The 25,105-nt window shown below is 38.9% G+C and overlaps 1 protein-coding gene across 3 annotated transcripts in view; it reads right to left on the bottom strand.

Annotated features, from left to right (window-relative positions):
• iqsec1a (IQ motif and Sec7 domain ArfGEF 1a) overlaps window positions 1-25,105 on the bottom strand; it is a 91,050-nt gene that overhangs the window by 40,702 nt on the left and 25,243 nt on the right. The window contains exon 1 of one of the 3 annotated variants that reach the window (XM_036591653.1): window positions 16,713-16,876. The exons of 1 other annotated variant lie outside the window; for it this stretch is intronic. Coding sequence is in view for 1 of the 2 variants with exons in the window: in XM_036591649.1 (XP_036447542.1) it covers window positions 155-219 (65 nt within the window). In the remaining variant the exon portion in view is untranslated. Of the gene's footprint in view, window positions 1-154; window positions 377-16,712; window positions 16,877-25,105 lie in introns of those variants that run through there. One more of the 3 variants, XM_036591649.1, reaches the window with a different exon arrangement.

Below are 25,105 nucleotides of genomic sequence, written 5' to 3'. Positions count from 1 at the left end.
ACCTAATGTTAGTTGCCCCCTTGAGAGCGGCACACCATCTTATATGTAAATAAGATTAATTCAAAAACAACCACCAGACTGTAACCCTTCCACTAACCTAACCACTCCACTACTTATTGAAAACACATCCACTGCCCGCACTGCCCAGCCTTACCAGCCGTCCAGCTCCAGCTCCAGCAGAGACTGGGTCTTCTCCGAGTTGCACTGCAAACACCACATATCTGCCTGGACAACGCACACGCTCACGGACCATCAGCCCACCCGGTGGCCTCGCAGCCCCTCTCCAGGCCAGCCGGCTGGAAAAGCAGCCCGGTAACTCAAGCAATCCATCGCAAACAGACAAGCCCCTCTGTCTCCCTCTCGCTCTCTCCCTCTCTCTCTGTACTGGCCCACCGCTCTCGAGGAGTGAGCGCGAAAGGAGGGGGGTGGGGGCTCAGGAGAAAAAAAGGGGGTGTGTACTGTGTGTGAATGGAAGGACACACAGAGAGAGAGAGAGGGAGAGAGAGAGAGAAGGGGGGAGAAGGAGAGGAGAAACAGTGCCAAGCGAAAGAGGGATGAGAGAAGAGAGAGAGTTTTCTCTATGTGTAAATATATTTATATTTGCAATGATGAAAAAGTCGAAGTCCAAAAGGACAGAGAGAAGGAATGAAAGGGCAGGTGGGGCAAAAGAGAGAGAGAAGGACAGAGAGAGAGAGAGAGAGAGAGAGAGAGAGAGAGAGAGAGAGAGCAAGAGGAATGATTCCTCTGGCTCTCTTCAAAGGCAGCAGAGGAATGTTAGTGTGGGTCGGCAAGTGGGGGGACGCACCTCTATAAATAGAGCCTTCTGCACACGGGGAGAGAGAGAGAGAGAGAGAGAGAGAGAGAGAGAGAGAGAGAGAGATACAAAGATAGATATAAGAAGAAAATGAAAGAGAAAGATTAAGAAGGAGAGACATATACAGAGGTATATTTAAACATGCATACATGCATGGAGCAAAAGAGAGTGGAAGAGGAAGAGAGAAAGTAAAAAGACACAAATAGAGAGAGATACAGAAAGAGGGAGAGATATTTAAATGTATGTAGAGAGAGGGAGAGAGAAAGGGGGAAAAGAAAGAGATACAAACTAATAAAGAAAGTAAAATAGGAAAAGAGAGAAAGATACAGCCAGAGATACAGAGAGAGAAAGATACACTACATGGGCAAAAGTATTTGGACACCTACACACTACACCTACAGAAGTTTTAATGACATTCCATTGTAAATACATAAGCATTAATACAGAGTTGTTCCCCCCGTTGCAGCTATAACAGCTTCCACTCTTCTGGGAAGCTTTCAACATGATTTTGGAGTGTCTGTGTGAATTTTTGCCCATTCATCCAGAAGAGCATTTGTGAGGTCAGACAGTGATGTTGGATGAGAGGGCCTGGCTCACAATCTCTGATCTAGTTCATCCCAAAAGTGTTCAATGGCGTTGAGGTCAGGGCTCTGTGAGGGCCAGTCAAGTTCTTCCACACCGAACTCACCCAACCATGCCTTTATAGACCTTGTTTTGTGCACTGGGGCTCAGCCATGCTAGAACAGAAAAGGGTCTTCTCCAAACTGTTCCCACAAAGTTGGAAGTGTACAATTGTCCAAAATGTCTTGGTCTGCTGAAGCATTAAGATTTCCATTCACTGGAACTAAGAGGTCTAGGCCAACCCCTGATAAACAACCCCATAGCATTATCTCCACCAAATTTTACAGTTGGAATAATGCAGTCAGGCAGTTAACGTTCTCCTGGCATTCACCAAACCCAGACTCATCCATCAGACTGCCAGATAGAGAAGCGTGATTCGTCACTCGACAGAATACGTTTCCACTGCTCCAGAGTTCAGTGGCAGTGTGCTTTATACCATTCCATCTGACGCTTGGCATTGTGCTTGGTGAGGTAAGGCTTGCATGCAGCTGCTCAGCCATAGAAACCCATGCCATGAAGCTTTTGTGCTGATGTTAATGCCAGAGGAGGTTTGGAACCTACTAAGTCAGCAGAGTGTTGGCGACTTTTGTACACTATGCACCTCAGCACTCGGCAACCTGCTCTGTAACTTTACAAGGTCTGACACTTCATGGCTGAGTTGCTGTGGTCCCACTTGTCAATAATGGCACTCACAGTTGATTGTGGAATATCTAGGAGTGAAGAAAGTGACGTTGCAACGGTGGCATTTCTTTAGAATGACCCATTCTTTCACTAATGTGTGTAAAGGCAGACTGCATGGCTAGGTGCTTGATTTTATACACCTGTGGTAATTGAACTGAACGAAACGATTAATTCAATGAATTCAATGATTAAGAGGTGTGTCTCAATACTTTTGTCCATATAGAGTACAAAAAATATAAAAAAAGAAAGGACAGAAAGAGAGAACAGAGAAGGAGAAAAAGATACAGAAACAGAAAAGTACAGAGACATTTATATGTATAGAGAGAGATAAGAGAGATACGTAGATGAAAGAGAGAGGGGGATACAGAGACATATCTACATATGAATATAGAGCAAGGGAGAAAGACACAGAGAGAGAGGAAAAGAGAGAGAGAGATATAGAAAATATGAGAAGAGAGAGAGATAAATGGTGAGGTTGCTCTAGACCGGAGATCTCACTGTAGAACTCCCTCAGCTCTTCTGTGCTGATTCTCTCCTCTATTTGTTTATGAGTCACACCAAACACACCATGGCTGTTTAGACCACACACACACATTCACACACACACACACACACTCTGTGTCACACATCGCCTCCAAACTCTCAGAGCACTCCAAACGTTTGACCCTTTTTAAGACTGATCTCCACACAGAAACCCAGCGGTCATGCATGAGCTCCAGTCCAGGCAGCTAATGGACATGCTGGAGGCTTCAGTGACTGCGAGAGGGGATTGTGGAATAATTGCCCCAGTGATGACTGGGAAAAGGAGAAGGAGGTGGCGTTTGAAGTGTGACTGGCCCTAATGCCCCGGAACCAGGAGTGTTTGGTGAATAATGGTGGCTGGGGTGACAGAAAGAGTGGAAAATAATTCCCAGATGGCTGTGCACTTTTTTACAAGGGCACCTCAGAATGAAACTGGTTGCGTCCTCTAATTAGCAGGCTGGACGTTTGTCTCCCTGTGGAGAAATTGATTGCTTCCTTTAGCCCTGCTGCATCTGAAACTTCAAACGCCAGATTGCCAAAAGGGAAAACGTGTCCATATTAACATCTGCCGCGTTCAGCTCTTCGGGATGATACGGACGACAATGACAGCAGATGCCTGCGAGCTGGCGAATGGACGCTGGCTATTTTAACACTGTGCTTGTTGCTATAGTGGGCAAGCACAGCTGTCCACTGTCACATTAGCATTTTTAGGCGAAGCATTGCAAAAGTAATCAATGCATACTTCCTGTCCACTTCATTAGAAACTCAGACTTTGTATTTCCACTCACTGGCCACTTTATTGGAAACATTGACCTTGTAGGTCCACTATATAGGAATACAGTTCTAGAATGTAGGTCATCTGTTGCGGCACAGCCTCCCTCCACCCCATTTACCATAGGTCAGTTTCTGACCACAGGACCATAGTACTTACCAAACTGGGCCAATGTACATGGCAACAGACTCTAACTATACATCAGCAAGATCAAGCTACAGTGTAGGTGTTTCTGATAAAGTGGCCAGTGAGAATATGTTTCTCAGGGTATATAAATGAAACAACTTTAAAGACACAAGAACAGCCTGATATAAAGATAATAAATTGTTGTAGAAGCATCTTAATACCCCAACTTAAATGGCCATTGCACTTGAAAAAAGCATGGATCACTCCAATGGAACTGGAAAGTTCATGGAACCACAACTAATAATTTCACGGACAGTTGCACCACGCAAGATGCTCACACTAATGATGAGGAAGGTAAGAGAGAAGCCACCTAAAAACAGCAGGAACAACAGCTACACAGAGAACAACATGTAATGAACTGCAGCCCAGTCATCTCCGTTCCATTCCAAGGAAAAATTTGCTAAAAATAAAGCACAGAGATGAACATCTAAGCATTTAGAACCATCAGGACACTTTTGGAACAATGTGTTCTGGTCTGACGAAACAAGAATGAAAAATTTGGAAATAATTGAGCTCGTAATGTTTAGACAAAGAAGAGTTGCATGTATGATCTCAAGAACACTCACAGTGAAGTATGAGGGCGGGAGCATCATGGGGCTGCTTCCCTGCAAACATTGGAGGAGTCAAGAATGGAGGGATTAAGGAGAATTTGACCTCATTGGCCAAGAAGGGGGACAAGATGAACATTTCATCAGGACAACAACCCCAAATATATAGTTAAAATAACTCAAGACTGGGTTCTAAAACAGGTGAAAGGGCCTAGCCGATCTCCTGACTTCTGAAACTTGTGAGTCCCACAGATAGATGCTGGTAACCTTGGGGAATTGAACATGGTTTGCTAAGAGGAATGGGCAAAAACTGAACCACAACTCTGTAAAAAGTGAATTGCTTCTTAGTATGGACGTCTCAAACCTCTAATTGCCAACAACAGCTTTGCCAATGTCTACACACTATTTTCACACTATAACATTATTTTCCTGAATCAATCTGGTTTTTCTTAACTTACCTTCGTTAATGCTTATGAATAGATACTTTTTTGTTCTTATATGTAAGCACAAAGTTAAAAGACATTATGGGTGTATAAATGTAGATAAATGCCCTGGATGTTGTTTAATAACTAAAACAAAAGTGCCTGAGTACTTTTTTCCTTCTTGGCCACATTTTGGTTTACAGAAAAATTGTGCAAATTGTGAGTTTTTCTCGGAACTATCGCTTAAACAGAGCAACCGCATTTCTTCCAAGCATGAGGAAGATTTAGACAATCACACTTGGGCTGGAGTCCACTTAGGCCCCTTTTCCCAGAGTAACGTGTGTGGTATAGGATTATGTAGTGGTACAGGAACCTTAAATCAAGGGAGCAGACTCGCCACTCATATGTGCCTTCTAAATCTCAACATACCTCTGACTGATGAGGTTTCCACTCACTCTACACGAACAGCAGAAGTGACACAGCTCTGAGTAATCTGCGCCGAGATTTATCGCCTTCATCTAAAGCCAGTTCTGCTCTCCTTCCCAGAACGGGGACTGTTCACGGCCTGCTTCTGATTACTTCATTCACTTTCACCCAGGAAAAGTCTCAATGATGGAACAATGTGTTTGTGCTCATGCTTGTCTAATTTCCTTTTCATCCTGGAAGCATACATTTTTCATTTCATACGCTGCGTTAGGGTAATGAAAGAGCATGAGCGCAATACTAAAGGCAAAGTAATAGAGGAAATCACATTAATAACAGGTGTCAGAATGAGTCATTGGCTTTGTAAGCTGTCTGGCATGTTGTTTTAATAGCTTTTTGGGCTCCAGTCATAATTATTGTTATAGCAAGAGTTATGAAGGCCAGCCAAGAGAATCAGAGAGAGGCATGACAGTGACAAAGAGATATTTAGTGTGAGAACAAGCGTGATGTATAGTAGAGAAGAGTCAGAACGTTCACATATTCAAATAGTCAATGCAAAACATATACATCTTTGTAAGAACCATGGGATGTCTGAACTCTATTCTCCACTGGAGGGAAGTGAAAAGTCTCTGCCTTACATTTTGGTCAGAGTTTCTTATCTGTTTACTCCACAGAAGGAAGACGGCTAAAGCTACCGCATACTGGATGAGAAGCTTTGCACTGCACTGCGCTGGCAGGGGGTCTCCAGCATCAGGTAGCAGATAGCACAAAGCTCAGCTATAGCACATTGGAAGTATCGCAGAAAAACATCAATAAACATCAAGCTCAAGCTCATTTTACACTCTAGTCGTCGAGACTTAATGGAATAAAACATTTGGTGAATTTATCAGGTTCAGTATCAGCTAACTAGCACACTGGACACACTGCATCTCATCGTGCAACATCCAAAATGTCAAAACCATTGTTTTTCATATCAATGTGCTCAATGACTTCAAGCACTGTGCAATTTCTCAGCACGTCTTAGCACGTCACACCATGCCACGCTGTATTTAACCATAACTAGATTAAATTGAACCTATAGTGAGATCACAGAAAGCCACCGTAGATCACATGTGGCTTGAAATGTACACAGAGAAAGGCAGCCAGTCTTTTAGGTAAACAGACACATGCTAACGGTAAGTTAACTCAATATAGTAAACAGATGCCAAACGTGAGGAGTGATGTTAAATGCTTTATTTCATTCAATTTATACGAGTGGTGTGTAAAAATTAACTTGAATGTGCACTTATGGGCTCTCCCTGCCGGCATTCCGTAGCAGTGCACTGCTTCATGACGCTATGTTACGTGATGTGCAGTGGCCTGATGCAACACGTCCGGTGTGCAGTGGCCTTAACTCTTCACAAACTCACTGTTCGGGTATGAGGTAAAATACAGTATAGCTAAGCTGGTAAAGTCAGTTGAGATGAAAACAGATGATTAGCATTTGTCTGTTTATTACAAGACTTTAGATAGACACCTTTCTCAGTGTAAATTTACAGCCACCTGTCATTTCCTATGGGTTTTTGGTCTGGGTCTGGGTTTAATACAATACAGTGCTAAGTGGTGTCACTGTCTCTAGTCAACAACTCCTGACGTGTCCGGTGTGCCTGTAGCCAGGATTTCTATAACTTTTTAAAGTTTTCCATGGGGTGAGGGTGAAGGGTGGGGTGCTATTTAAATATTTCCCCAATAACGCCTTAAAAATTCATATATCAAATTTGACTGAAATGTCTATGACTAAAATGTAGGGCTCTATGATTTCCATGATACAGAGAACACAGATGGAATCATGTGAGAAATGTGTGGAATTTAGAGATTTAGAGGAGATTATTACAAAATCTCTGAACACAGTAAACATTTGGCGTAATTTGTCCTCATATTACATGTTCACATTTGTTGTTTGTTTTAGGAAATGCTATTCTTTGCAGAAATCCTTCTGTGCATCAGCAAATTAGGCTATACACGGCACCCAGCCCTTCCCTAACTCCATGAACCCGACAAACACGACTACTGTGTGAAATGTTACTATTCATTTGTTTACTTTGAAAAGGTAGTCTGTGACACAAACTGACTAAACATCTCTGAATTTTCAGCCTTGATGAATCATGTTCTTAACATTTCAAAATTAACGCAGGATCAGCACTGAGAAATCACATGATTAATAGAGCAGATTTAATGGCAGAAATAGACAGTTTTTCGAGTTGGCCATAAGGGGTTAAAGGAACTGTTGGTTAGCAAGTTCACCGATAATAAAACAAAAAACATATTAAGCATCACTGGTGCATTTTTGCCTTTCTTCGGCCACATATTCTTTCAGTGTTTAAGTGAACATTTCTCATATCTGTAATCAGCATATCTCATATAAGTACTTCACGAACACAAATATGCTTTACATTTGTGTGCCTATGTAGGGTATATTTCAGGTCTTTTACTTCATACTCTCCCAAAAAGAGTTATTTCAATAAAATGTTTCAGTATTTATTTTATATAATAAAGAGTGAGCTGCGAGTAACTCACGTTCCCAAATGAGTCATCTAAATATTAACTGTCAAAATTTTCTGGTCAAAATAATGCAAGAAAATCTTTAACCATGTTACATTATTTGTTTTCCTATGCATTATTTAACCCCTAAAATGGTCAGGAGTCACCGGCTGGTTCAGGTTTCCATTCCTCAATTCTACAACTTAAGAAAAACTCAGTTAGTTTGTATTGTTTTCCATGTAGTTACTGGATAATAAACTTTAGGATGTAATAAACCTGGAATTTAAATGGGTTGATATACTGTAAGGTGTATAGCAATTAATATCATCACAATACTTGCATTTTGTCCACATCATGCAGCCCTAAACTGTAATACTATTTGTCCAAACAAACATAGTTATGTGCCTGACTTCTTCCAAGCAACTGTTTTCTCAAGCTGTAGCTCAAAAAAAGAGTTTTGGCTCTAGCCAAGCGATAATGTCATGGACAAGGATTCCAACTGGGCAGTCCCTGAGTCTCAGAGTGTACATAAAAATCTCTGCTCTGGTCCAGCACACGTGCCTGTGATAAAACTAAAACCCCAAAGCAGCTACATATTAAGCCATCCATTACTCCTGCATTATCTAAGGTTCACTACTGCAGTCCTTTTTGAACAACTACAGCCTTAAGTTTTTAGCAGGAATGCAAGTGGAGATTTTCCAGCAGCTCATGCCGGGCCTCTAGCCGCCTCCCGGCCTTACAAAAACAAAGAGAAGAAAAATGAAATGAAAAAGAGGGGGCCCTCACCCACAAGAGAGGGTTGAATGTGTTAATGCAAACCAGCAGGTTTGAAAAAAAGGGAAAAAAAAAGCTTGCAGCCCCTTATAAGCTATAGCTTTATGCTCTCTGGGCCAAGCAGAGCGGCCTAAATAGCAGCCATCACCCGGTGATGTCATGCGCCGTTTCCCGCCTTTGCTTTTGCTGGAAAGTAGACGTACTGAGACAAACAGGGAGCAAAAAAGAGAGTGTAACATGTGGCAGTTTGGACTGGAAGCGATTAAGAGTAGTGATGTCATGCATAGATACAACAGCATTCTTTGGAAAGAAAGTAGGAGGAGATGGAATGTCCTGGATGAGGGGCGTTAAAAGGCAGGAGCGTAAAAGGGCCGGCTTTCAGTGAGTTCCTAAGAACTGTCGAGTGTTTTGCTGTTGTAATTTGAACTCGACAGGGTTTGTAAGGATGAACAGGAAGTGACAGTAATTAGAGGATGTGCCTCTGATGGTGAGGGGAAAGTTGAAACAGATGTGTTTGCCTCCAGGACCTTCAGGAGACAACTGAAGATCAAAGATCACAAAAACTCTGTCCACAACTTCCCCTTAGGCCCTGCATCACATCCGCATGAAATCGCTTTCGGTCTTCACTCCACAGTTCTAATGGATGCACTTGACCAGTATGAGCTAAAGAAAATTGTTCAGTTTCAAGTGATGGTGTGGTGAAAAAATACATGTACTTGATCAGATGTTTAATATCCAAAGTTTGCTTCCTTATTCTTGTGCTTAAACCAGAACGCTAAATGGTTAGTCGTCAAGTAATCCCAAATTCAACTACATTTTAACTGTTCCTTTAAAGCAATGCGTCACCTAAAACCCTACAAATGAATGAATATTAAAAGAGACCTTTCTGCTAGAAGAACCAGCATAGACCAGCATGCCTGCTCACCAGCAAAGCCAGCATATGGCATGTTTTGGATGATGGTAGGCTTGTTGATCAGCATGACCATGTTGGGTGGCCAGCTAAACCAGCACTGTCCAGCACCAGACCAATATAAACCAGTGTATGGGAATGCATGCTGGTCTGTGCTGTTTTTATTTGAGCAGGGCAGTTAGCATCATGCTATGTGGTCCCTGACTTTCATTTATGATCACATCAGCAGTTGTAATTGCAAAGCATTTCTTTAAAATAAGTGTAACAAGCTTACATTGTTAGAAACACGAGAACACCTCTCATACTTCCACTTACTGGCCACTTTATGACATCCACAAGTGCAAAAATTGACCATCAGTGATTATTAATGAAGGGCTGAAGGGCAGCTAACAGAAACAGCATTAACAGATGGGCTACAGTCTTTACTATTCAGATTTTACTTCATCACTGGAAGATGGAGGCAGTTTTATTTTAACAGGACTGTAAAATGTTTTGCATTTGTGAGTACATATTATTTTATGCTTTGCTATTGTGAAATAGGCTTATTAAATACTAAGGCTTATTATTTAGTAACTACAGGGACTTCAATGCAAACTGTTTGGGCTATTCTTAGGTTATAGAACTTTGTAACTAAACTTCGGGGCTGCTGACAGGCTCTGACCATTTAAGGGGTTAAGAGCATGACTGAGAAGGCAGAGATAGTGCAGCCTCTTTTGGCTAACTAGCCTAACTACTCTAGCTATTGTTAGCTTGGTCTAGAAACAGTGACAAACTAACATGTTGGCACATCGTCCACTGAGGAAAGAATATGTTGTGTAGAAGACAACAAGTCCTCATCAGCATCCAGTGTACCTGGTAGCTATAGTTAGGGGTCAGTGATATGGCAAAAATATTATATCACGATACTGCAAGACATTTTCACGATACACGATATGCATCACAATCCTTCATTTTTCTGAGGTTAAATACGCTGCAGCAGATAAATAGGACCTGTAGTGCCACATATGAAACATATAACAACAACAATAATAATAAAAATTATAATAATAATAATAATAATTCAATGTTTTACAAACAATGCACAAAATTCAATTAAATGGCTTTATTACACTCACTTTGTAATAAAACATGCCGTTGGTCAGTGTTCTCTAAGTACTGATGATATCCACGATATGCTCTGAAAAGTGTATCATCAAGTATATTGTGACATAATTACTAATGACAACAAAACATATCATAATTTTGCCCACCCCTATCTAAAGTGTTAGCTCATTAGCTTGTTTAAAGAAACAGCCTCTGATACTCTTCCAGCACAGAAAAAGACTTCCTTTGGTTTTTGAAGAGTAAAGCCTAATAAAGACATAGTCACAAAACGCCGTACACAGTTCCACCATAGAAGTGTTACCCACTGAAATGAGCATTACCCACACGCTAATGATAGTTGTTATATTGCAAGGGGCATCCTGTGCAACATCCTTATTTCTGATAAGAACGAAAGTAGTGCAATTCATTTGGAGTGAATTATCTACCTCGTCTTCATCCCAATCTGTGGAACAGAGGGAGCGAGAGAAATACAATGGAAGAAATGTGCTGTCAAATGTGCTGTCATGAGACAATGAGAGATGATTAACTAAATTTGATTCCTCTGCAGTGAATGTTATCTCAGCAAGGATGACGAAAGCTCACACAGAACAGTGCAGGCAATGTTACAGTTTTATGTTACTAACGTGTTCATAAATGTCCATCCAGTTTATTCATGAACACTAAGAGCCAGATATGTACCACAAGATGAGTCTAATTTTAACGTTCATTTAAACGCAAACTGTGTGTAGTCCTGCCTGCTAACCACTGACTTGTGAGGTGCAGCGTTTAAAAGGTGCAGTGAAATAACGCGTGCATATTGCAGCCACAACACTGCGTATTTTGCGGCACATTATTATTACACTGTGACTCTGACGGTAAATATTATTTCAGTACATATTTAAAGCTTGTGCCAACAGTTTACTGTGTCTGCTGCCATTGTTAAAGCAAGTCTCCTCTTCTGAGGAGGTATTTTGAGACCCTAATGCACCCAAATTTAAACCTTGTTTTAAAAATCAGAGGAAAATTGATGCAGTGGCCCAGAGTTGGTCAAACTTCAGTAAATCTAGTGGAATAAGTAATCAGCCGCACACGTAATATCCCCACCCACTTTTTGTGAAATTCTCCCATGTTTTGCACAAGAACATTGTTGCCAGATTGGGCAGTTTCTGCCAAATTGAGCAGATTTTGTTTGGGTAGGGCAGGGAAAATGTGCTTTGGTGGGTAGACAAAATTTGAGTTTGTTTGTCATGATTTTGGTGGGTTTAAAAAAAAAGAATATAAAATTGGGCCATAAGCTGCTTGTTCATACCCCAGTTTTGTACATAACACGCGGACAGAATGTGTCTGATTTGTGCCTGAAACTGGCTAAAGGCTCAGGACATTGGGTCCTGAGTTTACTCCACACTGCTGTCATGTATCATATATCAGTGCCCGGCTCAGGGTCAAAGCAGAGTTCACTGAGTCACCAAGGGTCAGCACATCCTTTGAAGAAACATCTCCAAATAAATACAAAAGAAACCAATAACACGGCCTCTAGGAACATCAATGCACAAAAAAACACATCATCTAAAGTGACGTTTAACAAATTTTTCTCTAATTAGTGTCATTTTGGCAAGGAAGACATTGAATTGTACTGCATTGCTTTTTTTTTTGACATCCAGAGACAACACCAACTTCATCTTAGGCCTAAAAGATGGCTAGCAAAGAACATACATGCTGGCAAGGAACATACAAGCGTGGATTTCGTGAGTCTATTCTATTCTATTTAATTGCTGAAACTGTTGTAAGAAGATTAGACAATTATTTTACTTATTTCTTATTTTCTTACTTAATGAATTTTTTAAGTAATATTATCTCTCCAAATTGGCAGAAAATGTCTCCTGTTTTAAGTAATAATGCTTGAAACAAGCCAAATTTTCTGCCAGTGTAGTGAGATGATTTGGTACGGATTAATGTAGAAGTAAAGTAATGATTATTGAGATGATAAGGTAATAAGTAACGTAATTTCATTACATTTTGAGACAAGTACTTAATAATTTGTAATGGATTATTTTTTTTTGAGTAATTACCGCAACACTACTGCTATCTATGCGAACATTAACAATAGTATTATGTACTGCTGAGCCGGTGCAGCACTCTGTTCTGACTAAAAAAACAAAGTTAGCTTTGCTTTCCTCCCCTTTGCATCTCACTGTCTTACTTGGATGATTTTATTTGATTGTCCCTCTCAACACCTAGAAAATCACACCAAAGAACCTCACACAGCAACCCAGAATAGTCCATATAACCATGACTAGGCAGGGGGCTGCACTGAGATTACTGAGAATCAGCCCTGCAATTACAAAAAAACAGCTATTTAAAAAAGTGTGGAGTGTGCATGTTCTCCCTGTGTCTGCATGGATGTGCTCTGGTTTCCTCCCACAGCCCAAAAACATGCAGTGAAGCCAACTGGAGATCTAAGTTGCACCTAGGTGTGTGTGATTGCATGTGGCTGTGTGTCTGCCCTGTGACTGACTGGTGACCTGTCCAGTGTCTCCTGTCTTCTGCCCAATGACTGCTGGGGTAGGCTCCAACAGCCCCCACGAAGGATAATGAGTTTAACTAAACTGAGTTTAGATAATGTGTATGTTATGATCAATTTAAACATACGTTAATAACAGAGATCATAATAAGGTAACTATATATATAATCATCCTTTATAGGATACTTTCTATTAGGAGGTGTCTGTCCAGAACCCTGACCCCTAACACTTCTGAAAATAATGCCTATTTTTTTCATTTATCATGAGTTTAATTAAAAAAAATATTCCAAATATTCTGTCCCGTGTTTTCATGTCACTACCAAAACACAAAGAGTTTTAGTCTATAGGCAGAGTCTTATTTTAGCCACACCCCTGCATTTTAGAGCAGGACATAAGACTGCATCCCTGTCCCTCAAGGCCACATGGTGAGCAGTTAGATCCCATTGTTTTGAAGAAGAGTCCCAAAGTCTGAAAATCAGTGTGTAACATTAAGAACTATCATTACCAAAACACATGGTTTCTTCAGTTAAGTAAACTTTTTGTGTGTTAATGAAAAAATGTTATGATTTTATGTTTGTACAGTTGTTTAAAGCTGTGTCAGGTGTTGGCAGGAGTTTCTGAGTTTTGCTCAAAATGAGCTAAAACTATTACTACCGAAACAGTCACTACTGAAACATCAGGTAAAGTTTCAGTAGTGTTATGATTGTTTGGGTACTGACAAAATGGAATGACACATCATTTGTTTTAATAAAATAATCATAATTAAGGTATACAATCATGCAAAGCAAAAGGATTTTAGTCTAAAATCCAAGTCAGTTAAAAGCTTGAAATGTGTTTTGAACTCTGACTTTGAACCAAGAATAGAATATAGACTGATCCATATATTTTTCAGAATAGAATATTTAACATCAGCACATACAGTATGTTTAACTTGTATTTTCATGGGAACCCTGACTTATGGGCTGCCTACCTGTGCTTAATACAAAGGACACACGTGGGAACACATACACATTCAAAACAGGCATTTCTGCTCTGAACAAAACAATTAACTGTGTGAGATAAGGAGTTACAATAGCACGAGAAAATAAACTGTCTTTAATCTCAGGATCATGCAGAGTTTATGTCTAAAAGGCAAATAGAACATGAGTCATAAGTCAGTTACTCAATAGCAAGCTAGGAATACCCAGCGGCCTTGTGTGGCCATGGAGAGAAAAAATAAACACAGCGCAGCAGAAGCACATGACACAGCATTCCAAGCGGCACTAGGACACACACACACGGCAGAAAGCGTGCGCAACTCCATCTGCTGACGTATCGAGAATACTGCAGTCCATGTTCCAGCTCTCAATGTCAACTACAACAAACAATATGAACCTGAATTACCACCTACAGTGTTTACTATCTGGTAGTCATATAACCTTTGCAAGACTACGGACTGGAACACTATTCGGCTGTCAGGTTTACCATAAACACTCCATCACTGGGTCCACTCTGTAACACGTCAGTATAGTGAGTATCAGGAGGGTTGAGGAGAGGGGCATTCACACTGGGGTCCATTTTTTCCCATATATGCTAAACTGAAAATAAACAGTAATTACAGTGTAAATAAATACAGTGTTCTCCGTAGAAAATGTACTTATTTTCACTCAGAAATTAACAAAAACATGGAGCATCCAAACATATGGCTGTATATGTTTGTTGATTTTCTACAGAGAACACAATTCTGTACTTATTCATGAATTTAACATGTTGGGGAAAAACACTAAAGCATAAAATGTCATGTTTTTCCAATGTTAAACAAATAAATAGGAAATTAGTCGCATATTAAGTTTGTTCCCTGTAGCCTGGATAGCCAGCAAACAAGAAAAATGAAACTGTTATTTTTTTATTGAGTGAACATAATATTTATATTGGGAGGGTGATTTGGATGTGCAGTAAGAAACAGTGGCATTTTCCCATTTTAACAAATTTGAGAAGAAAAATACACAAAAATTACCATGGAATATAAAGTGGTCACCAGGTCTGAACTGAAATGAAATGGGCAAATATGTCCAGACAGTGTTAGCGAGAGCGATGAAGTGAGAGAGACAATATCCACCCCTCCTGTTCTGGCACACTGCCTGGCTGGTCCTTTACATAATTTCTCATTATAGTGTAATTTGCAGTGTAAAGTGCTTTTTGCATCTGTTAATCTGTGCTTTAGAGATTAGACAGGGCCTGCAGACACATCTTTAAACTGGTACACTAGGGGGCAGCCTCACCCACAGCTAAGCAATATAATCATATACACTGTATTAAAGCATTTAAGTGGATGCAGATAAAATTAGATTAAAACACGGTCATAAAACTTTAATACTGTGAAACACCACAGGATGTCCTTTCTTGGCCACTAACTATGCATTGCATTATACAGTATACTTTATTGACATTTTAAGCAGGCATATTTTGCCCAATCCATCACACAAAATACACAGTAAACACACTTTTTCATTATTTTTGCAATACTCGCAGACAAACTGTAGAAAATGTTGGAAGAAGTGTAGAACCGATGATAGAAGAGCTAAAAGCTAAGAACAAGCAGCCAGTTTAGCCTGAAATATTTCTTAACATGTCTCACCAGTGTTCAGTGATGCTATATGAGGCTATAAATTCCATTGTTACTTAGCACAAACATATTAAAATGGTTATGAGGTCTGTTTTCAGGTAAAACAATGTGTAATTGTGAAACTATGGAGGACAAAAACTAATTTCTTGCCATGAAAAAATACTAATTAGCATTTGGCAACAATCTCATAGAAACGCTTGCCAATGTTGTGTTAGCAGCTAGCAATCCAGCCTTAGAAAAGAAAGAAATGTTAAAAATGATGGTAGATATTATGTTTTTGCACTCTGTCTGAAGAAATGGAGGCACAAAGGAGCATTACAGATTTAAATCCATCCCAAAGGGGTCAAAGGGTTACACCAGGGCCTGGGTGTCAGGGCTGCTGGAATTCAGGCTAAATTCTTCTCACACACAGCTGTTACACTTCAAGGTTACTAAGTAAGCAGCTTCAGAAAACTTCAAACCAAGGAATGTGAAGGTAAAAGAGCGTCATTCTTGTTTCTAGTCAGTGTTTTTAGTGTACACTTATGTTCTAGGGCTTCACCTAGCATGAAGCAGCTATAGGAGTTATAGCTACTACACTGCTAACAAGCTAACAAGCAGACCATATATAAACAATAAACAAGTCATACTTCAAGAAATGCAATTTAAAATTTCCAACTGCCAGCCAAGGATACATTAAATCACTGAAGTAAGAGTTCACTGAAAGCTAATTTTATGCCCAAACAAGCTCCACATTGGTGTTTTTCCTGTTCATTTGGAAACCACCTAAATTAACTGTAATAAATACCGTGGAATGGATTCCCTTATAGGACATTTGACAGGATTTTTACAAGGATTTCATGACGGAGAGGGGGACGAAAACAGAAAAAGCCCATGTTATTATATTATGATGACCTAAAGTAACATAAGAACTGCACTGTTCACTGCTGGACTCTCAAGTTTCTTTGCATTCCTGTTGGGCAGTAACACTGCCTAAGGAAGTTAATCTGAATGAATTTACACTGCCCTCAGTTTTCTTAGAAATACATAAACTGTATTATAGCATGGAGCAACAATATTTTAATGAAAATATTACATTTCAACTCAAGTACACTGCAAGTACACAAGGCAGTATTTGTGGCTCAGCCAGAATAACACTGTGCGACATAAAACAAAATATTTCAATCAAATAAATTCAAAGTGTTACTGTTTTTTTTAACATACATCCACTTAATTCACAACTGTTCAAATTTCTACTAGAAGCAAGGTGGGGCTAAGAACGTTTTTATGACTAAACCAAAGCTTAGAGTATCGTTTATCTTCTCACTCACCTAGTCTAACAGCAGATGATCACATCCATAGCTTTCCCTTCCCGTCCCTTGGCTGTTAGCACTGAGCTGTAGTGGCAGTGAATGACCAAAGCCGCCTCCCTCTGCTCTGCCCACTGCAGGCCTGTGGCATTCTCACCCCACACTGCTGCTCACACTGAGGCTACTGAGAGGAACTGAGCGCCTCCCTGTGCTGCTAAACGAGCAGGCAGTGTGGTTTTGTGTTGACGTTGGCTTCGGCCACTCTTACCCGACCACATTTTCCATCTCTGACAAACAGACACTGCAGTCCTGCTGAGACTATGAGTCAAAATGAAATACTGTACTGGAGGAAACATAGTCATGGTCTAGACAGAAAAATGGTTCCACATCAGCGTTTGGAGGTTAGAACAGTGGAACTGTACAGTACAGTTCAAAAGATTATTATTATTTTTTTTTTTTCGCAATTGCACATATAAAACGATTCTAATATACTCTACAACTTGATTTGCTTCGAATAAACTCCTCTTCATAGATCTCAGGTAATTTATAGAAAGCTGAATGAAATTAATAAGAGATTGAAATATGAAATTAAGATCCAGTATGAAATTATAATAGAATTGATATTGAGAATGAAGTTATAGTAAAAGTAATATCCAGCATGAAATTATAAAAAATGAATATTAATAATAAAGTATAGTGACATTAATATCCTGTATGAAGTTATAATAAAATTAGTATTGAGAATAAAAAAGTAAAATTAATATCAAGTAGGAAATTACAATAAAATGAATGTTAATAATGAAGTATAGTAACATTAATATCTTGTATGAAATTATAATAAAATTAGTATTGAGAATAAAAAAGTAAAATTAATATCAAGTAGGAAATTAGAGTAAAATTAATACTGAGAATGAAAAATAGTTAAATTAATGCTCACTATTAAATTGTAGTAAAATTAATATTGAAAATGAAGTTATAATACAATTAATATCCAGTATGAAATTACAATAAAATGAATATTAATAATGAAGTATAGTAACATTAATATCCTGTATATAGTTATAATAAATTAGTATTGAGAATAAAAAAATAGTCAAATTAATATCCAGTAGGAAATTATAATAAAATTAATATTGAGAATGAAGTTATAGTAAAATTAATATCCAATATAAAATCATAAGAAAATATTGAAAATGAAAAAAATGTCAAATTAATGTTTAATGTGTCAATTATATTAAATATAATAGAGTTATGATACAGTCATATTTAAAATGAAGTTATGATAAAATCTAAATAAAATTAACATCTAGAATGAAGATAAAAATAAGATATAGAACAAAGTTAAATATAATTTTTGAAAAATGAATATTGAGAATGACATTATAGCAACATTAATATCCAGAATGAAGTTATGATAAAATCAATGTTCTGAATGAAGTTATAATAAAATCCTAATTAATTAATATCTAGAATAAAGATATAATAAAAATAAGATCTAGAACAAAGTTCTAATAAAACTATACTAAAACTAACATACAGCGTGAAGCTATAATAAAATTAATATCAGAATGAAGTTGTAATAATGTTAAGATATAGAAGGAATTTCTATGAAATTAATACCCAGAATGAAATTAAAATAAATTGAATATCCATAATTGCCTTATATTTATAAAGTGGAGATTAAATCTCATGGCAGATAATAAATGACTCTAAAAAGATTATTAAAGTATACTGTATTGTCATTTATGCCCTGCGATGGACTGGCGACCTGTCCAGGGTGTATCCTGCCTTCCGCCCAATGACAGCTGGGATAGGCTCCAGCACCCCACCGCGACCCAGAAGGATAAGCGGTTTAGATGATGTATGTATGTATGTATGTATGTATTGTCATTTATTTTCTATGAAATATTGAATATAACAAGCATCCAGTTCATAATATTTCAAGCTAATATTGAATAAAATAGCAAAAATGATCTATATGACAAGAGAATACACATCTTTTGCGATATTTTAGGACCAAGTTAATATATTATGTTGAGTCAAGAAAAAAGAAAAAACTACTTTCTATCTAATGAGAGAAGACAGTCAGCCTCTGTATGCTCTGTATGTTCAGTACTGGCCTAAACCAGTGGAAAAATATGACCTCAGTGTCACTTCTGCTGTAACCACAGGAATTTCAGAGAAAGTCTCCCATTGATCCAGACTCTTACATCTCCTTCAGCCCCTGATGTGCAGTAAGATTGACCGTGACAGTGCACATAACATTTCAGTCATCTTTAAGACACCATTCAACCTCAGAAACCTCAAAACAGCTACTCAAGGGCAAAGACGGACAGTCAACTCCTAATTCTGCTGAAGTAGTTCCTTTTTTCACATGACCACACTTTCCTACAATTTCAGTACAGTGCAGATTTGCCTACTCAAAAAAAAACGCTGTAATGTTTTTGGGGAAACTGCAGCGTCAGCCTTTAAAACATTTGTTGAAGGAAATCCTGCCCTGATGGTGCTCAGTTTCTCTTTTCCCCAAAACAGCAAAATCTGATTAACAACAATCAGCAAAATGTCAGAAATGAAGAGGAGACAGTTAATTATTATGACATCTAATTTCTGCTTAATTAATTCGTTAAGTAGTAAACAATCAGAGTGGTTTGACACTGATTACAGACATTACTTTACCAGTTGTTATGTGTACTAAAAGATGATAAAATAGTGGTGGACCCAAAAAATAAGGTTTCTTAAGGGGATTATATTGCCTCACAATGTCCAGCATGTAGGTCCAAACAGGCAGTCAGGCATCAGGCAGCATAATCATAACCACTTCGTCTAATAACTTTCGGTGCTTTTAGGCAGACGTCTGGTTCCTATCACCACCACTGTGAACAATTCTGAGTTGGTAAATTTCTCTAGAACTGAGTATTTCACATCAAACCACTCTGAATGACTTTGTGTACATCTTAACCATTGAATTATGCAGAATTGTTTGAAAAACTGGTGGAATTACCCTTTGAGGTGTAAAAAGACGAACTGCTCCTTTGCTGCCTTTCCTCTTTGCAGCTTCTCTGGTCCGGATTCATCCATTAATCGTCATAAAAGTAGACCAGTGCCAAAAAAATCGAATGCTATTATTTCAAAAATGCATATCATGGTCAGACCTACACGCTGACCTCTCACAGGGATATAGTGCAAGGCCTCAGAGCTTCAGTTACCCCCCTGCAGGGAAGTAATGTTCTTGGGCTAGAGCCACGCTTTTGACAGGAATGAGTCACGTTTGTGTGGAGAAACGGGTTCATGACTTTGGGATTGAGAAAGCCTAAGTAGGCAAATTCCATTCATGCTTCAGCAGGAGCAGGAGTGAAGCAGAACCTCGGTCAGCATGGTCACCCTCATGTTTAAGTGAAAGGTTATCAGGCAAAAAGGAAATGCCAGAGATAGGACTTCAGTGAAATTTACATCCCCTAAACAACCCCCAAGCTACCATCAAACTAATAGCAGTCTGCACTCACTGGCTACTTTGAGAGCCTATGTTGTAGCTCCACCTTGTTTGTGTACAGTTAGAGACTGCGGATGCACAATTTGTGTTTGCCATCCTCCAGCACCTCAACAGTGGTCAGTTTCTGACCACAGAGCCAATCTTGGTTATAAGACTACTCTTATGAAGGTTTATGGATGAGTTTAAAATTAGCTTATTAATGGTTATTAATTGGGTCTTAAAGACTTAAAAATCATTACTAAGCATTTACAACACATAAAGAAAAAGGTCAACAGTGACCTGTTGTTTGCCTAATAGTGAACCCACATTCATTCATAGAGTTAAACCTCAGATTTTGATGTTTACTAATCTATGTCTTCTCCATCAGTCACCATTTAACCTGTCAGCTTTACCACACAATTTTAAACCACTCATAAACCCTTTATAAAAGTAGTCTTATTTAAAGTGGTACCCTTTCATCTTTGAGAAGGGAGGAGAAAATCAAGCTCCAGATCTGAAAAAAGACAAAAAAGAAGAAATCATACAAAGCTGTTTAAGTTCTCAGAATAAAAAACTAACCACCTCAGAGTCCAGACCTCAGCATCACTCAATGTGTTTGAGATTATTTGGATTGTGTGAAGCAGGAAATACAACCAACTTCTAAGACTGAACTTTGGAGGTGAGGAAAAATATCCCTGCAGAGGTCTTCCAAACAGAATGGAAGCTGTAAGAGTGGACATACTAAATACTGAAAAATGTGATATATTTAGATACATTATATATAGTGTTTTGCTATTTCCTGATGCTGAATTGAACAACATGTACCTAATGGCTGTTTGACTGGAAATGAAATGAATGAAGGGTTGTCTCTTCATGGACATATAAGATAGGTGCATCTCAGTGAGCCTAAAGTGGCCACTGAGTGGACATTCAAGGCAAGGGATTCTAATAAAGTGGATGATGAGCGCATATAAAGGGCAACCGTATGATTTATTCATCCATCCAATCACACCTATTTATTCATTTTAGTTATTTGTGTTTATTATACTTCTGCCTTATGACACACAGAGCGTTATATTCAGCTGGACATCACGTCTGGTTATTTTTCTGAACCACCACAATGGTGGTCTGTCATAAAGGAGGTGTATGGGGGGTGTTCTAACCCACTAAACTACTGCTGCTCCTCACACCTATACATTTAGCACTGAAGGACTATTCATCTCGCTACATACAGAGACTTTATTGTCCTGGACAGTTCAGTGGTCATATACTGAGCCACTGCCACTGACTGTCCAGTCATACAGGCTACAGAGTACATTTGTCTGACCTCTGGTTACTCACACTTCACCAGTATGGTGCAGTGGAATAGCTGCCATTCAGCTCAGTCTAAAGCAGGTCATGAAGCCAAGACAGAACAGCCTGTGACAAACTGTGGCAAATAAGCAAGACGATGGTTGAAATTCTGAAGGACAGACGAATTTCAAATGAGGACACATCAGTTCATCTGACAATTAAATAAACTAAATCTCTATGTGAATGAAATATGCTACACTGATGAGTTTGTCTTTAAGTTTACTTACTTTTGGCGATAACTGTGTTGATGCAATGCCAGGCTATGTTCTGAATACTAACTTTAAAAAATGTAACCTGGACTGAATACAGATACTTAATTACTGTATTCTAAATACATGTTCTGAGTACTTGTATTCCATTACAACCCAGCCATGCAGCTGAATGCATCTCAACTTTATTACTTGGAAAAGTAGCAAAAATACATAGAAAAATCTAAGCGTTTCTCAAAATACATTACACTGTTTCCGGAGCCACTTTTTAAATCACTGCTTTTTGTCAAAATAAACCAGCGGTGCCCAATACGTCAAGAAAAGGATGCACAGATTTGTAGATCGCGCCTCATTTCAACAGGCTATCAAATTCAACACTTTCTTACTGTTTCTGGCGGCATGCAGGTCGACGTGATTGACTGACATGAAATGTGGCCACTGTCTCTTTAATCTACTGCTTGTTACCATAGCTACGCCACAGCCTGCCTAAAGCACTGCTATGAGTTTGCCTCTCAGAGAAAATGGAATTCATAGCAACCACCTGGCAGACCTGGTAGGTAAAGGAAAATTGCAAATCACACCAGAAAATGGCAGAACCTGCTGGTGTTCTCAGAAGAATGAATTGACCATCTCAGAGTCCAGACCTCAACATCACTGAGTGTGTTTTGGACCACATTTTAAGTAAAGCGGAAGAAAAGCGAGAGCAACACAGATGCTAAAAGGCTAGCCTAGTCCTTCATTTTTTGTCAAAATCTTTTTATTTTTACTTTTTTTTTCTTTTAGTTTTCTACAAAACATAAATTCTGCTGACTGTCACTTTTTTTTTTGGACTGTCACAGTCCAATCAAACCCCGACAAATAAACTCATGTCTCGCCCACATTTATTTCCTGCCCGAGGATCCTGTTTTGCTCCGAAATACGTCACGCTAGGGAAAAAAAATAAGTGTGCCAAAAAGGCTTCTTCGGAGACGATATCACAGTAGAACCACTTTTGTTTTCCTAAAAAACTTTTTTTAACTGACCTTTCTGTACATCCAAACCAAGAACCATTTCTGAGACCTTCATTTTTAAGAGTGTATCAACACTGTATCACTGAAACTCTCAGTGTATTGAATTAAAGTGTGGAGTGTTATTTGTGCTGAAAGATACTACACAATCAGGTGGGACATGCCTGGACCCCTCCCAGCCTCTGTGTTCTCTGGCTCAGTGGATGCTCCCATGGGCCTCGCTAATATCACAGAGAACAGTGACACGAGCCCAGGGGAAACACACAGTCCATAAACATCATGAGCAGGCAGCAGGGTGGGACGGGGGGCAGGATGTGTGCTTTTCCACTGAATGCTGCTCACATATGCTACTATCAAAAAGAACAGCTCTTTCGAAGAGACTAAAATGCAGTGAATAAAACAGCACTTACTGCATTCAAATACATACATCAGACCCACATCAATAAAATATATGACATTCAAAATATTACTGCACTGATGTGATATATTTCATTCATGTCAAACAAATGTTTAAGTAAATGCAATGCACATTTTTTAGTGTCGTCATGGTTAACAGTACAGTCAAAAAGTCAGCAACTACCCTTACCACCCTTCATTATTCAATATCCTGTCCAAACTGTAAATTGTTTATATATTAATTTTCAGGAGATATCTGAGGAGATCAGATGTACGATAATCCACTTGCATAAAAAAGAGAAAATCAAAGAACATAACTGAAAAAACAAAAGTTTTCAAAACTGTAGTTAAAAAATAATTAAAAGATTAAAGATACAGAGAACATGTAATTCCTGGCAACCACCTGGAGGACCTGGTAGGCAAAGGAAAATTGCAAATCACACCAGAAAACAGCAGAACCAACTTCTGAACTTTGGAGGTGTAGAAAAATATCTCTGCAGATTTCTTTGAGAAACTGAAAGTGAGTTTCCTGAAAAGAATGGAAGCTGCATTAAGACACACTAAATACTGAAGAGTTTGATGTTATATTTAGTTGTTGAGTCTTTAGTAGTTTTGTGTTTAAAATATCACACTTCTTTCCTGAAGCTGAAAAATGCATAATGGCTGTTTTGAATGGAAATTAAATAAATGTAGGGTTGACTTTTGCATTGTAACATAGATGCATATCTGAGGTTTTTCCTTCCATTCAATCATCAAAAAGATTAGATAAACATCGTATTGGATTATGCTACAATTAATACTACACTGCTCTAAGGAGAAGTTTGGAAATGGTTAAACAAACATGCTGACACAGTTAAAATCACTACTGACTGTACTATTGTTATCTGTAATTATTGTAATATTAATGCTTTTCTAAACAAATAAACACTGACTGCCCAGACAAACAGATTTTTAATTCTAATTTTTCCAAGGTGCTAAAACCTAAAACCTTTGCTCGGGACTTATTATCATTAAATAAATATTGTCCATTACAAAAGATTTCCTATAGAATTTCACAAAAGCTGGTGTTCCAGCAGGGCTACACAATATACAGCCTGTTAATCATAATCGTGACTCTCTCTCTCTCTCTTTCTCTCTCTCTCTTTTCTCTCTTTCATTTCTCTCTCTCACTCTCTCTATGTCTCTTTCTGTCTTTTTTCTCTCACTTCTCTCTCCCTTGCTCTTTTCCTTCTCCTTTCATCTCTCTCTGCCTTTCACTCTGTCTTTTCTCTCTCCTTCCACCTCCTTCTGTCTTTTCTCTGTCACTCTGTCTCTCTTTTCTCTCTCCCTCCATCTCTCTTTTCTCTCTACTTCCATTTCTCTCTTTTCTCTCTCCCTCCATCTCTGTCTCTACATCTCTCTTTTCTCTCCATCCACTCTTCTCTGTCTCTCTTTTCTCATCTTTCTCTGTCTCTCTCTCTGTCTTTTTTCTCTCCTTCCATCTGTCTCCCTTTTGTCGCTCTCTCCATCTCTCTCTATCTCTCTCTCTGTCTGTTTTCTTTATCCTTCCTTCTCTCTGTCTCTCTTGTCTCTACTTCCATCTTTCTCCCTCTTCTCTCTTCCTCCATTTCTCTCTGTCTGTTTCCTCTCTTCTTCCATCTCTTTCTCTTTCTGTCTTTTCTCTGTCACTCTGTCTCTCTTTTCTCTCTCCCTCCTTCTCTTTCTGTCGTGTCTCTCTGTCATCACTCTGTCTCTTTTCTCTCTTCCTCCATTTCTCTGTCTGTTTTCTCTCTCCTTCTATCTCTTTCTCTTTCTGCCTTTTCTCTGTCACTCTGTCTCTCTTTTCTCTCTTCCTGCATCTCTCTTTTCTCTCTTTTTATCTCTACACAACGAACTCCGGTCAGGACAGAAATTGGACAAACAGACCAGCTTCACATTGGTTCCACAATGAGTTAAACAAGGCTGCACAGTATCCCCATACCTATCCAGCCTTGTGGAATA

This window comes from Colossoma macropomum, unplaced genomic scaffold, assembly GCF_904425465.1.
Source record: "Colossoma macropomum unplaced genomic scaffold, Colossoma_macropomum, whole genome shotgun sequence".
Classification (NCBI taxonomy): Eukaryota; Metazoa; Chordata; class Actinopteri; order Characiformes; family Serrasalmidae; genus Colossoma; species Colossoma macropomum.
Note: the sequence above shows the minus strand (reverse complement) of the source record. Positions and strands in the feature narration are given on the sequence as shown.